General features: G+C 40.5%; 1 protein-coding gene across 21 annotated transcripts in view; it reads left to right on the forward strand.

Moving 5' to 3' along the window:
- LOC110972485 (zinc finger protein OZF-like) overlaps positions 1-15,767 on the forward strand; it is a 657,596-nt gene that overhangs the window by 424,993 nt on the left and 216,836 nt on the right. For 17 of the 21 annotated variants that reach the window (XM_051942972.1, XM_051942973.1, XM_051942974.1 and 14 more), the window contains one exon: positions 5,999-7,195. In XM_051942972.1, the coding sequence (XP_051798932.1) occupies positions 5,999-7,195 (1,197 nt within the window). Of the gene's footprint in view, positions 1-5,998; positions 7,196-7,558; positions 10,594-13,093; positions 13,159-14,639; positions 14,847-15,767 lie in introns of those variants that run through there. The other 4 variants (XM_051942982.1, XM_051942985.1, XM_051942981.1 and 1 more) reach the window with 2 other exon arrangements.

Raw genomic sequence — 15,767 nt, forward strand, 5'->3', positions numbered from 1 at the left:
TTTCCTGCATGATCAGTCCATCAGCCCTGGACGCCATTTGCCTATGGCAAACACCTGCATTAACTGCCTTAAGTTGCCACTACTGGACACATACGAGGATTTCAGGGAGAGTATGGACTTTGCATTGAGTAACACACAGGGTTTTGGTAGAGAATAACTTTTGAAGATTGTGTGTTCCTACCACAATGCAGTGCTCAGGATGTTTCAGTTAGAATGTATGAACATATGAACTGCTATTTTCGTTTTCTTTCCCCTCTTTGATTAGGTGTTTGCAGAGGAAAAACAGTTTGGGGGGAAAAATATTGTTAAGGATGTGATCTTTTACAGGGATTAGCTGAAATTTGTTTTTAAATTTTTGTACCTTTTTTCTGTCACTCATTTTTGATCAACAGTGTTGATTATATATCAGATTTGTGGTTGTGAGGCAAACTGTTTTGTTTTGGCATTTCACATTAAAGCACTGTATAAATGCAGCCATTAACTATTTGTTACAAAACAACCCATGGAGTTTGAGCTGTTAGGCAGCTTTTCTACTGTTCACTAAGAAAATTCACCAGGCCTAAAAATAATTGTATGCCATGGTTTCCATCATCATTCAGTGGGTCTATGGCTTCGTTAACTCTGTTCGTGACAGTTTCATTTACAATAAAGTCATTAACAGGAACAACTACATTGTTTAACTGTAGAAGGGTGTCTTCACTGATTTCCAAGGTATCATTTCCAGCAAAACTGTCCTGCATTGCACTAGCACCGGCACTGTTAAGAACCCCTCTCTGCCACAGCTGAAGAGGTGTTTGTCCTCCCTGTGTGGATAATCCATGATTGTTCCACTGACTTCTGAATTCTGCAGCTGCCCTCTGAACTCTTGGCAAGTAGATATAGTGTAGTCAAAACATATGGAGTTCATCTGTAGAATCCAGTATACCCTCATTTTCCATGAAGGTGAAGAGATTACTGAAGTGGAAGGAGACAACTCGGTTTAGCTCTGCCCACAGTCGTTCTATCCTCTGACTGTGGACACTGCGTCCAGTTATGACACTGCCTCTATTTACCCCCCTTCTCTCCAGCATATATCGGGCAACTCCTGTGTTCTCCATGCCGTGGTCACAGCGTACTCTCAAGGGAAGGCCAAAGCTCTGTACACCAGTGCGGAACAGTTGCAGTACACTTGATGCCCTGTTGTTGTTGAGGCACTGCAAATATATGTTGGTTCGACTAAAGTCCATCAACGCATCCATGAAAAACCATTCTCCACCTCACCAGTTTATGGTTTCCATCTATATGCCTGTGGGGAGAATAAAAGACAATTACTACTATATTTAGCCAAGTGATGCCCTGCAACCTGCCTTCATAACCCTTAAGTTTGGACCTCCATATAATGAATACCATTGCATTTAGTGATTTCCTGACCTGTCCATACAAACTCAAGTACTCTGTTAACAATTGTGAGGTACTTTTGCTTCATGCATTTATTACATTTTGTGCTATTTTTCTTGTACCCATTACGTTTTGGAGACAGGTTATGTACTTGTTTCCTCATTTAGTATGCTGACAGTTTTAACTTTTCAGATTCATATTGATACAATTGAAATTCATGGAACACTGCTTAATGTCCTGTAGGCATCTTCAGTATTATGAAGTTATGATGAGCTTAGTTCTTTAATTTTGTGGCCTCAGGAACAAAATGGCAACTGTGCATACTTACGGCTGAGTCAATGTCAAAGGTTTTAGGTGTGATTTTAGTTGTTTTACATCAATATTATGCAGTACAGGGAAAAAAATGTGAACTTCAGTATAGGTCTTTAGCCTAGAAATCACAGTTCAAGAATAATGGGCACCTGTCACTAAATGATTTTGTACACCTATGTATTGTTTTCATATTGGTCTGCTTCACTGCAGAAGTTTGTAACCTAAAGAATTAAAAGATGTGTAGATGTCCTCTTAAGATTAGAATCGTATATTATCCTCTGCATTATGTGTATTTTTACTTTAGGCAATTTTGGTATAATTTGATAATGCATATGCACTTAAAAATGAAAGTTCGACTTAAACCATTTATTAAGTATTTTTACCCTCTGGTACACAGTAAATACTTGTACTTAAGTAAACCATTTGAGTGTTTCTTCCATGGCTTCTTTAAAGCTTTACCTTAAACATTACTGTAAAGATTGGATTCGATTAGATTAAATTGATTTTATTGATCCTTTAGGAAGACTACTTCAGGTAAATTAATATTCTAGCTGCATTTTACAGTAATACTGTGTTCCTTTACATCTGTAATCAAAGTAAAAATGAATTAGCAATTTAAATATACTGTATGTATATATGTGTATTAATAAATCTACATAATTATGAAATTATAATTATATAGGACATTTAAAATACTAAATATAAAATGGCTACTGACAAAAGAACCACGTCTAATACAATATTACAAGATAGGCTTACTCACCATAATTGATTGGGAGTGAGAACATTGTAAATTCTTCGGCGGATTGCATGACGACGACGGAAGGCCCATCCAATGGGGTCAAGGTGTTGCAAGCAACGTCTCACACGCCTGCGCTGTATTCTGATGTTGCGTGACCGAAGGCTTCCCAGCACATACCTTTCTCCTGCATTTGGTGTGGTTTGAAGGATCCTGTTAACAATGTCGGTCAAGGCCTCCTCAGACATTGCTGTGTAGGCCAGTGGTCCAATTTGAAGCTGCTGTCTATGGCTGTACAGTGTCCTCCTACTGATTCCAAAGCATACAGCTATTCTTTGCCAACTCATTCCAAGAGACAAACAGTAGGTAATCTGTCCATGCAATATATTGTATTGAGGTCGACCAGGATGGCCAGTTCTGATTGTTGGTGGGACTCTTGAAGTAAAAATATCCCTTTGTCTCATTTCAGCTGGTCTTGAGTTTTCATATGAATTTAAAATGGAACAAAAACATGTATACAGTGTCTCCAGAACACGTAAATGTCTTTGACTGTCACCTCCTAACTGCTGGCTAATTGAGAGAAAGAAAGAAATTGTCCGTGCATAACCATGAAGCTCACCAAATAGCCTTTCCAAAATCATGCCGTCATGTCCACCACTGTCAATTTCCTGCACAATCCTCTGAACGCACCTCAGTGTATCCGTGAAAAAAACAGCAATGTCCTCCTCATTGCCATTTACTTCCACAAACAATAACTGACCTTGAAAAAGAAGGTAAATAAGTACAAATATCATGTTCATCTTTCTAATGTTCTAACAAAGAAAGTGCTCCTTGTAACTCCAATTTAGCCAGCTAGCAGTGCTTTGAGTGGATGCAGGTTTTGTGTTGAGGGTCGCAAACCCATGTGAGAAAGCGAATTCAGACTTCCTGTTTTATCAAACTAACTTCCTTTTCAATTATATTAAAGCGAGCTTGATAGTAAATGTAAGAGAGTATACTAGTGTATGTGTAACAGTATGATAGTAATTGTAAGAGAGTTTGATAGTAAATGTGAGAGGGTTTAGATAGTAAATGTAAGAGGGTTAGATAGTGAATGTAAGAGAGTTTGATGGTAAATGTGAGAGAGTTTGATAGTGAATGTAAGAGAGTATACTAGTGTATGTGTAACAGTATGATAGTAATTGTAAGAGAGTTTGATAGTAAATGTGAGAGAGTTTGATAGTGAATGTAAGAGGGTTAGATAGTGAATGTAAGAGACTATACAAAGGTATGTGTGAGAGTTTGATGGTGAATGTAAAAGCAAGTATGATTTATTTCTCAAGGGGCCTCCCATAGAGCCCTGTTTTTTTTTACCTCTGACTCTTCTAGTTTTCATAGTCACTACAAGACCAAACAATTGAATTTCTCTTCGTGGATCAATAAAGTCATTCTATTCTACAATCAGAAGTTTGCATACACTAAGATTGCTATGCCTTCAAGATGATGATGTCCTGACTTTGAAAGCTTTTGATAGATTAAGATGTATTTTCAGGCACACCTCAAACACACTGCTTCCTCGTGTGACGACATTAGAAAATCTAAAGAAATCAGCCAAGACATCAGGAAGACATTTGTGGGCCTCCGCAGGTGGTTCATCCTTGGGTGCAATTTCCAGATTGCTGTGGTTTGATGTTTATCTGTCCAAACAATTACATGCACAGATCAACACCATGGGAATGTCAAGCCATCCTACTGCTCAAGATGGAGATTGGTTAAGGTTAGGATTGTTTTGGAGGGAAATGTGCTCATCAAGCCCAGAACAAAAGCAAACGACCTTGTGAAGATGCTGGCTGAGGATGGCCTGAGTACACCACCCCAACTGTGAAGCTTGGGGGTGGCAGCACCATGTTGTGGGAGTGTTTTTGCTGCAGGTGGGAATGGTGCACTTCACAAAATAGATGGCATCAAGAGGATAGAACATTATGTGGAGATATTGAAGCAACATCAGCCAGCAAATGAAAGCTTGGGCACAAATGGGTCTTCCAAATGGACAAGGACAGCGCTGGTGCAAATCTGACACTGTCCTGGAGAAACTGTACACTACTGACTGAGAACTGCTTTCTGCTTCACTGTGCCCTCCATATCTGCTTCAGAAATTTCCCCAGATATTTGTGAAACTTATCTATATCCATCCAAAGGCCAGTGAAATAAATGCCTGTGGGCTTATCCATCAGGTCATCCAGAGACCACTGCACACTAAAACACACACTGAGAGACTTCCATCAGTACATCACATGTCCCACGAGATGAGACAAAATCTTTGATCTGTTACAATGTGAAAGGTGCTTCTCCTCTGGGTTCCTCTGACCACAACTGCATCCTCCTTATCCCTGTCTACCACTGTACTGAAGCAAGGCAAAGTGCAGAACATCAGAGTGAAAGTTTGTCACACTCTGCAGGGATGTCTGGAGGTTACTGACTGGGATGTGTTTAAGGAGTCCTCAGCTGATATTGATGAACCGACTGATGTTGTGAGCAGATGGGCCACAGACTGTGAAACCAGTGTTATTCCTGAAAAAACTGTTAAACTATATCCAAACACTAAGCAATGGCTTTCTAAGAAACTTAAATACCTACTGTACAGAAAGAAAACAGTCTTCAGAGAAGGAAATGCACTAAATCTGTATAACAGACAGAAGGAAATACAAAGACAAACTTCAGTCTCAGCTCAAAATGAACAACTTCAGTTCAGTCTGGGATGGCATGAATCTGATCACTGGGACTAATTAATGTGTCAATGTGAGAGTTCAGCTCAGTGGTTATAATTCTGATTGAGAGCTGGCTCAAAGTCTAAACAGTTTTTATGTCAGGTTTGACTCCCATGATTTTAGAGCTAAACATGCTGAGACTAAAAACTGTCTCATGTCAGCCTCTCCACAGAATCCCTTTCTTGATGTGGGCAATGTAATCTGGTGTCTCAAACAGTGCAGGCCAAAGAAAAGTCCTCTACCTGATTACATCGGTGGCCGTTTATTAAAAACTTTTACTACGTCTGACTAAATGACCAAGATAGCTGCCGATGTCCGAATATCTTGTGTTTTGTTTGATTTTTCTTTAAATGGCTTTTGTTTTGCTTGTAATTGTTTTACTTTGCTTTTTTACATTTTTTAAACCTTTCCTTTAATCGTTGTTATTCCTTTAGCTGTTTTACTGTTTTGTTGCTTTTGTTGTTTGATGGTGAACGCTTGAACGGTAAGGCTGGGGATCAAGAGATCTTGGTGGTACAATCCCATCAGTCCCAGCTCTACTTTGCTTTTCACGGTGATCGACAGATTTTACTACCCAATATTCTAAAACTACCATGCAGAAAGCTGAAAACTATCAGCCTGTGAAAATAGTTTTGTTGACATTGTGAATGTGCTGTTGACACATTTCTAGGTTTCTAATGACAAAGCTGCTAGCATGTCTGCAGATTCTTGATCTTGTTTCAGCCTCATGTCCAACTACATGGAATTGAGACTTTTAGGTTAAATTTTTTCATGATTGCTCTTCCATCACTGCCTCTGTTTTTATCTTTGTCTTTTGCTACAGAAATGTAAACACAGCAATGGAGTGAGATGTGGGACCTCTGAGGAGGATAAGGATGGTTCGGCAACAGCAAAAAGAGATGAATCACTGAGTTGTGAGCAATGTGGCAAGACTTTTATCACAGCAAAAAAGCTAAGAATTCACAAACGTATTCACACTGTGGACAAACCATTCAGTTGTGATCAGTGTGGAAAGGCTTTTACTCAGAAGAGTCACTTAAAAAGCCATCAACTCATTCACAGTGGAGTTAAACCATTCAACTGTGATCAGTGTGGAAAGGCTTTTACTGACAAGAGTAACTTAAAAACCCATCAACTCATTCACAGTGGAGTTAAACTATTCAACTGTGATCAGTGTGGAAAGGCTTTTACTAAGAAGAGTACTTTAACAAGCCATCGACTCATTCACAGTGGAGTTAAACCATTCAGCTGTGATCAGTGTGGAAAGGCTTTTACTCACAAGAGTAACTTAAAAACCCATCAACTCATTCACAGTGGAGTTAAACCATTCAACTGCAATCAGTGTGGAAAGGCTTTTACTCAGAAGAGTCACTTAATAAGACATCAACTCATTCACAGTGGAGTTAAACCATTCAACTGTAATCAGTGTGGAAAGGCTTTTACTCTGAAGAGTGATCTCGCAAGTCATCAACTCATTCACAGTGGAGTTAAACCATTCAGCTGTGATCAGTGTGGAAAGGCTTTTACTCAGAGGAGTAACTTAAAAAGTCATCAACTCATTCACAGTGGAGTTAAACCATTCAACTGTGATCAGTGTGTGAAAACCTTTACTCGACATGAACAGTTGTTGATCCATCAATGCCCCCATTCTGGTAGAAAGCGGTACCACTGTGACTCCTGTGAAAAAACTTTCAAGCACCAACAGAGCTTAAAATGTCACCAACGCATCCACACTGGACATGATGTTTACGTATGTGATCACTGTGGTAAACCATTTGTATTGTACTCACAGTTAAAAGCTCATGAAGTGACCCACACTGGGGTTAAACCATACATTTGTGACCAATGTGGGAAACGCTACAGCTACATTGCAAACCTCAAAGTTCACCAACGTGTCCACACTGGGGAGAGACCATACAGATGTGACAAGTGTAAGAAGACTTTTTCAACTTTGGGTTCCCTGAAACAACACCAGCAGATCCACACCAGAAAGAAAGCATTCAATCAGTGTCACAGTGAGGTATGTAGACTGTTCTCAGTTACAGTGTACACAATTATGTATTGGATAATTTTGGATATGGCTGCAAAATTGTTTCAAAACTGTTTTGAACAGCTGTGGTCAGTTGAATTCTGTTGACACATTATCAGCTATCGTTCAGTCTAACCTGTATTCGTTTTGACACAAAATTCTGGTCCAGGTTAATCAGGGGATGTATGTTAGATTAGGAATTCTGACGTAATCAGAAAACTGAATGTTAAATTCCAACAAGTGAATGTGTCTTCAGATGTCATTTGGGGTGCTCTCTATCTCAGGCAAGGCATCAGTTCTTCAATGGTGCAGGAAACACTGACGTTGTCTGTGTTTGTGTATTTGTTTTCCAAGCGGAATGGAACAGTTTGTTGAGGCGGCGATCCCCAAAGAAGAGAGATCTGGGGTGAAGAAGGCTGTTACTGACAACTGTCAGCGAGAGAGACAGATGGGGGACAGCTCAGATGCAGATGGGGAAGTAAGGCCAAAAATAGAGTAGGCCACTTCAGCTGCAGGCACCCCGGCTGCAGAGCATGGTAGCTGACTCAGTGATTGGAACATCAGAGAGCTCATAGGCAAGAGGGAGCTCATTGGCAGGGGAATGATGAAGTTGATCACTTTGTTCAAATGAGAAAAATCGTCTTTGTTGAGATTGAGAAGTGGGACGAGACTCCAAGAGGAAAGGAGGTCCCAGTGGGGTACGTGAAGGAGGGGGTGCAGACCGTACATGAGAGTACAGGGCATGCTGGCATCACTCCAACACGGAGAGAGCTGGAGAGGCACCGTCTTTGGATTTCTAAGACCGGAATACGCCGTGTCGTGCAGAACTGTGAGGTGTGTGGATTACAACACTGGTCACAGAAGACAGCGGGTAGGAGTGCTCACTCTGAAGCACCGTTCCAAGTGAGTGGGGAAAGAAGAAAGGTGAGAGATACCTTTTGGTGCTTGTAGATTCTGTGTCAGAATGTGATTATCAGTCCAGTGAAGAAAGCTCAGGGAAGTTGTGTAATCTCTATGCTAGAGCAAGTGTGCGGCAATTTGGGATTACCTAAGGAGCTTAGGACTGATAATGAGACACTTTTCACAGTGAGACAGTAATGGAGTACTGTTGAAGAAAAGGAGTCCAGGGCGTGGAGCAGCTGAAGCCAGTTCGAGATTAGGAGAACCAGGAACGGGAAAATGGCTATGAGCACGCTGAATCTTCCACCCTTCATCGCTGTGGCAGTGGTGAAGGGTGTTGTTGTTTTGAGAAGAGCCACAACTGGGCTGTGGAGTGGCACAGCTCTTAAGAAACTGGAGTATGCTAAGAATTAATTTTTGTCAGAAGGAAATGAGGATGTTACAGTGCGGAAAGAGGAACGCAGGAGTCGCCTGGCGGGGCCTCTCTGACGGGCCGAGCAGAGTGAGATCAGCAAGGAGGAGACTGCTGACTCCATGGATTATCCTATGCCCAGTCGGGTGAAGGTACTGAAGGTGAGCTCCAGAAAAGGGGTGAAGAAGGATATACAGTTTTTTCCATGCTGGATGTATCCAAGAGAAAAGCAGTGGAGCAGAAACCTGCATTCAAAGAGTGGATTAAAAGCGACTGCAGAAGTTGAAACCAGGTGGAGCTGGGGAGCTGTCTGAGTATCAGCGAGCTGTACCTGGGTAACCACGCTCAACTGGGAGACCTTTTTTGAAGGTTCCTACCTGAAGGATTTACTTGGACTGACCAGAAGGATTTCGGATATTGGTACAACGCCTGTGGGTGCTGAACTCCCCGTAGCTGAATATGGTGCAAGGGAGACACCCCAGAAGAAATACAAAGGCCAAAATTAACAGGCTTACCTGTATGCTTGCTCACTGCTGAACATTTAATTAAACTAATAATCAACCACTGTGTTATCCCGAAGTTCATGGTTTTTATCAGAAAGAAGGAAAGGAAAGAAATGTCTGTTTCCGGATCCCAAGAAGGGGGTGTTGTGAAGCATGGAGATATGGGATCCCAAACCAGCCATTTATAGGGGCTGACTGGGATCTCATAGAAGGGGATGTTGTGAAGCATGGAGATATGAGATCCCAGAATCAGCCACAAAAGGGAGACTCTGACAGAACAACAGCTAAATAAGGGAACATTGTGATATTATAACCTGTGATTTAGGATCAAATTATGCCATAACCTAATGAATGAGTTTGAACTAACCAAGCGTCTATTCTTACATTCTTTAATGTTGAAACTGTGTAAAAATCAGAAGTGTGTCTCACCGTAAAAAGTGAGGGTTTGATTATTTTTGAAAGGTTGTCTTGATAATCTTTGTTTTAAGAAGTAACCAGGTCAGAAGAGCAGCTCACTGTGAAAAGTGATGTTTTTGGTTACCATAGGAAACTGATGTTTTTGATAGATTTGACTAAAAGGAGGAACTTATGCTTTATGAAATGGGAATGCTTTTAAGAGTTTTGATTACTCTGAAACTGAGATGTTTTAGGATGAGTTTTGACTACTGTTAAAATAAGAGGTTTTTAACTTTGTATTGAGATAAGAAGTCAAGAGCTAAGTGAACTAGGGTCAAGTGTTCACCGTAAAGAATAGATTGGGGATTTTTATAAGTCTGGAAGATGGGTGACTGGCTGTCTAGACAGTCCAGAATAGATAGTTTCAGTTCCTTAAAAGTGGAAGTGTCCATGCGGTCGGTGCATGGTACAAGTGTGCGAGTTGGGAGGGGGTAGAAATGAAGCTATTGCTCAAATTAATTTAGTATGAGATCATTGCTATGTTAATTAAGGGTGCAGTCATTACATATGCAAGAGGTTCAGTTCACTATAAATTACATCTGATCGAGACGCAAGTTGGGAGTCGTCGTGGGGTAGCCACTTGTTGCAATCCAGACATGAGTTCTGAGCACAAGGGAGGATTGCCACGTGACTTTGGATGAGTGGATTAACTTGGTCTGCAAAAGGAATAACTGTTCTGATGGAATTATGGATTATAGGAGCTGCTCTTTCTGCATTGATGGAGTATTACTGGATCTATTATTTCCAAAGGAATAACACCAGAGTGGATTACAACAAAGGTTTTATTGGCCAAACAGCAAAACTGGATGCATGCAGATCTGAAATCTGGACTACGCTCTCTCCAGCTTCCCCCTGGGTTCCTGTCCGGTCTCAGGTGAGCAGCCGGGTGTGGCCACACCTTGACTGCTCTCTCCCTCCAAATTACATATTTTGGGTGATTATTACTCTTCTTTTAGGAAAGCATAATACCAGTTAGGAGTTAGAATGAGTGATTTGAATATTATCTGTTTGATTATTTGTCTGATGATTTATTGGCTTATCCTTTTGCCCTGCTAAATATATTTTAATAAAGCATTATTCTGCAATTAAAGACAAAAAAATTGCAAGTGCTATTTTTATCCCTGAATAAATTCTTATACATCTAGCTCTGGATGTAAAAAGACAGATTATTGCGTGCATAACAATAGTAGAGGTTGTGAAAGGTTACCTAATCATAGGGGCAAGGTTGGCCAGGTATAAACATATCCTAGGGGTTGTCTATATGTCCATAACCTCTGAATTGAACCTAGCAACTTACCAAGTGCAAGATCCATAAGAGGAGAAGCTGCCATTAACAGGCGTGACTGGTGATTAAATTTAACTACGTATACTGAAGTGGCTACTCGGTTAAATTAATTATCAGAGGAAGCAGGGATAGGCGTCTGGATGAAGGCAGTAAGATAGCTAGGCGAATTTTCCTTGTCTACCAGCTTAACAGTTCTGCAGCATCCCACTGAGCTAGATCTCAGAGGGCAGTAGAACCAGACCCGTAGGATGGAGAGCTGGTCCAGTGATTCCCTGATAGCTGAATAAGTTAATTAGGGGGTCTCTGGCCCTGAGGATCAATAATGGACAAAAGTCTCAGACTTGTCAGCACTCTGCCAATGGTGAACAGTGCTGCTTTGACCAGTCTGGACCAACGTCCAACCAACAAGGAACCCTACAACGACACCAGTGTATGCACACTGGACACAGACTGAACCCCTGTCAAGAAGATTTCTCCATGCAGGGTTCAGTAAAAGTTCATGAAGTCCCCCACAAACTTAAAGTCCTTGAGATCCGGCTTCACAGAAGTCAGGTCTAATTTCTTGTTTAGTGTCTTCGTTGCAAAATCCATTAAGAGGAAAGCTGTCGTTAACAGACGTGACTGGTAAATTAATGAAACCATTCAAAGTGGTTACTCAGTTAAATGAATTATCAGTGGTAGAGGGATAGACGTCTGGATGGAGGCAGTGAGCAGCAGGGCGAATTTCCTCGATTACCAGCTTAATCGTTCCTCAGATCCCTCTGGGCTGCAGGAACCAGTTAGATGCATACAGAGGCGGACTTACCATTAGGCAAACACAGGCAATTGCCTGGGGCCCCAAGATTTCCAGGGGCCCCCAAACGTCTCGTGAAAGCTGATTAATAAAGGTGTTTTTTTTATTTGAAGCAATTACTATTGTTTTAGTCTTAATTTGCACGCTTAAAAATAAATAAAAATGGTTGATCTATCACTATCATGATCGTTATCCCCCCTCCTGTCTCGCGCAATGGACTATTCCATGTTACTGCGCATGTGCAGGCTTGGTTCAGGAAGACGGCAGCAAAACAAACTTGTTGGCACGGTTTTGAGAGAGCGGGTGAGTAGTGAGAAAGATGAAGCGGAGTTGTCTGAGTGGAGCGGAGAAGAGAAGAAGGCGAGAAGAAAATAAACAGTTTTTATCAAAACTACCAAAGGTATCAACCTTTTTCACGGTGACACCGAGTGGGGATTCTCTGCAACAGCTAGAGCTAGATGCTGCTGTCAGTAGCAGCTCTGCTGTCAGTGTCAGCTGAGGAGATGTGGCGAGTGAAGCAAGGGATTCTTTTCATGAAGATGTGAGTATTAAATCGGTCGAGATGGTAAACTATATTAAATGTTGATTAATGTTATTTTCAATCACAGCAATAGTATTGAGATAGTTCTTAGATAATTATCCCCTCCATTTCACAATATTTAGTTGATTCAAAATCTTTGTTTAGTGAAAAATATTATTCACTGGACATGGGGAAATATATGAAAACAAAAGGGACACAAAACCATCACAGAGAAAAGGGGAGAAAGAGAAGGAAAGAGGGAAAGAACAAAACATCACAAAGAAAAAAGGAGACAAAACTATCACAGAGAAAGAAGGGAGAAAGAGAAGGAAAAAGGGAGAAAAGAACATCAGAGAAAGAAGGGAGAAAGAGAAGGAAAAATGGAGACAAAAACATCACAGAGAAAGAAGGGAGAGCAAGAAAGAGGGAGAGAAGAAAACATCACAAAGAAAAAAGGAGACAAAACTATCACAGAGAAAGAAGGGAGAAAGAGAAGGAAAAAGGGAAAAAAACATCAGAGAAAGAAGGGAGAAAGAGAAGGAAAAATGGAGACAAAAACATCACAGAGAAAGAAGGGAGAGCAAGAAAGAGGGAGAGAAGAAAACATCACAAAGAAAAAAGGAGACAAAACCATCACAGAGAAAGAAGGGAGAACAAGAAAGAGGGAGAGAAGAAAACATCACAAAGAAAAAGGAAGACAAAACCATCACAGAGAAAGAGAAGGAAAAAGAGAGGCAAAACCATCACAGAGAAAGAGAAGGAAAAAGAGAGGCAAATCATCACAGAGAAAGAAGGGAGAAAGGAAAAAGGGAGACAAAAACATCAGAGAGAAAGAAGGGAGAGCAAGAAAGAGGGAGAGAAGAAAACATCACAAAGACAGAAGGGAGACAAAACCATCACAGAGAAAGTAGGGAGGACGGAAAGACAAAAGGTAAATTTGCTGAAATTATGCTGGTAAAATTTTTGTTCTCATAATTGATCTTGTTATCTTTTGTGGTGTCTTTTTTTTTTTTTTTTTAGAAACGCAACATACAACTTCATCCAGGCTGAACCTGCTGCTGCTGCCACACTAAAGACGTGTTGAGGTGAGAATAAAACTTTTGTCAGTGCAGTACGAGGATGTCAAGGGCCCCAATGACTGGATTTGCCTTGGGCCCCCAAATGACTAAATACGCCCCTGGATGCATAGCTGGTTCAGTGATTCTCTGATCCATCCATCCATTCATCCTCTATACACCGCTTTATCCTCACGAGGGTCGCGGGGGGTGCTGGAGCCTATCTAAAACTTTTTTCCACTGCTGCATTGAACAGCAATCTGATCTGCTGATGTTAGCAAGACAAACAAGTGAAGGTTTCAGGCTTTTATCTAGAATTGTTCTAGCCTAGCCGTGCTAGACAACCCACGGCAACGAATTTAATTCTCTGCCAGGGTGGGTCTAGTTACCCTCCATAAGGCTCGAGGCTGGATTCTCCTAAAACTGGCTGGACCAATCACCATGAAGTGTAGAGTCAAAAGGCGGGCGTAACGAAGTGACGACAGAGGCGCGACGATTCTGACAGAAACAACCGGCGCACAATAAACAGTTATCTTTTGACTCGGCTTTGGCCACAGCCCTTAAAGATTTGAAGCTAAAATTCAAGTTGAAAGATAAACAAAGGATGGCACTTAAGTGTTTCATTGAGAAGAAAGACGTATTTGGACTTCTGCCGACGGGATATGGCAAATCCTTAATATACCAGTTGGCTCCGCGGCTCCGCTGTTTGGGAAGCTAATGGGACTTAGCCACAATCCGCCGGTGCTCGGAACTCTCGGAACTACGTCAGCCTATTCGTTGCATTGATTGGTTGTATACCTACCCAATTGCTGCAGAGGGATTTGATAGACAACCTTTTAGCCCGCCTTCCTCCCTGTCGAGCTTCCCTAGACCCTTGTGCTGTCAGAAACATGGGTATAGCATGGCTAGGCTAGAATTGTTCTTGAGATATTCATCTTCAAACAGCCTCAAATTTCAATGTGAGAAAATAAAAATGAGTGAAACTGGGTCTACAGTCCACTGAAAAACCTCTAAGAAAGTATCTGACATACTGAGCTAATATTTCATAGATACCATTAGAAATATCCATAGTTTATGATTTAAAAAAGCAAGTTTTTTGGGAGATGGTCAATGATTTGAAACGGAGTTCCACTGTTGAAAAACCTCAATCTCTGATTCCAGCATCAGTGCTCCATTGTTGCAGTTGTGACGTTGTCTTTCAGATGGTCCTAACACAGGCCACAACTGCTCTGAAAACAACACTCATGTTCTTGTTTGGAACAGTTTCTCGGTAGAAATTACGCAGCAATGTCCAAGTTCTCAGCGGCTCCAGTAAGGACGACTCTTAATGTGAGGAAAAGCATCCTTTGACTTCTTCCTGGAGGTTTTTCTTGTCAGAAATTGTCTTCCAGTGAGGGACTTCTGACTCTCTGTTCACTTTTATTGCCCTTTAATATTCTTAAAACACAAGAATCAGTGTTTTGGTTCAAATCACATTGTATTTGCATGTAGCTCTGTGTTTTCTGCTCCAGGAATTGGGTGATGTGTGTGACCCAGCACCCACAGCTGGTTGGGTGTCATGTGGCTCTGCATTCTGACTGGATGATTGTCCAACCACTGCCACAAGTATGAAGGTCATCCTGCAGGCGTGGCAGGAACACGGAGTGGAAACACAATAGGTGTGTTCATCTGGCCATGCTGAGGAATCTCTCTGCTTCAAGCTCGTGGAGAACATCATAGTAGGTGCTGGTTACTGCCCCCTACAGGTCTCTACACAGTCCTTAATCCTGGAGAATTAGAAAACGACTAAAATATATATATTTTAACTTTATATAATAAAAAATAGCCTACACTCAACTTCTCACATGACAAATTAACCCTGTCCTGTGAGTCAAAATTGACTCATTTTAAAGATTGAAAATGTGGGAAAAAATATATATATATTCACAGTGAAACTTCTGATGTCCACGTTTTCAACATTTTTGGGAAATCTTTGAACGTTTTTAGGTGGAAATAAAAAGTTCAAAATATTTCTAAAGAACTTTCACATAAAAATCAACCAAAATCCAGCGAAATTCACTGGATTTTGGTTGATTTTTATGTGAATGTTCTTAAAGAAAATATTAGAAGTTTTACTGAAATGTATGTAATCACTTTAGATAGTTTTAGGATTTTTGGAAGATTTTTACTTATTTTTTGAAGATTTTTACTCATTTTTGGAAAACATTTACAACAATTTTCTTGAAAAATTTGGGGGATTTTTTGAAAAGAAAACTTTTAAGAAATTACTGGAATTTTCTTCCTGAAGGTTTTGCAAATATTCAGAAATTTGGGGAATTTTTGGCTGAATTTTTTGATTTTTTTTTTTAGACAAGGAAACAATGTTTTTGGTGCCTGTAAATGAGGACAACAGGAGGGTTAAAACATTAAAAGGCAACATTATTAAGGTTTCTTTTATGAAACATTTTTCATCAACAAGTACACAAAATAGATTAAAAATATAATCTAACATATTTACTGATTAAAAACTTTGAATTTCTTCTTTATGTTGTTGCTATGCATAACTCACTATTTCAAACTGGCTCATGTTACTTCCATGTGATCTGCCATTAAAACGGCCACATTCTACCATAAACACTGTAAATAATAACACACCTGCT

The sequence above is a fragment of the Acanthochromis polyacanthus genome, chromosome 22, assembly GCF_021347895.1.
Source record: "Acanthochromis polyacanthus isolate Apoly-LR-REF ecotype Palm Island chromosome 22, KAUST_Apoly_ChrSc, whole genome shotgun sequence".
NCBI classification, from domain to species: Eukaryota; Metazoa; Chordata; class Actinopteri; family Pomacentridae; genus Acanthochromis; species Acanthochromis polyacanthus.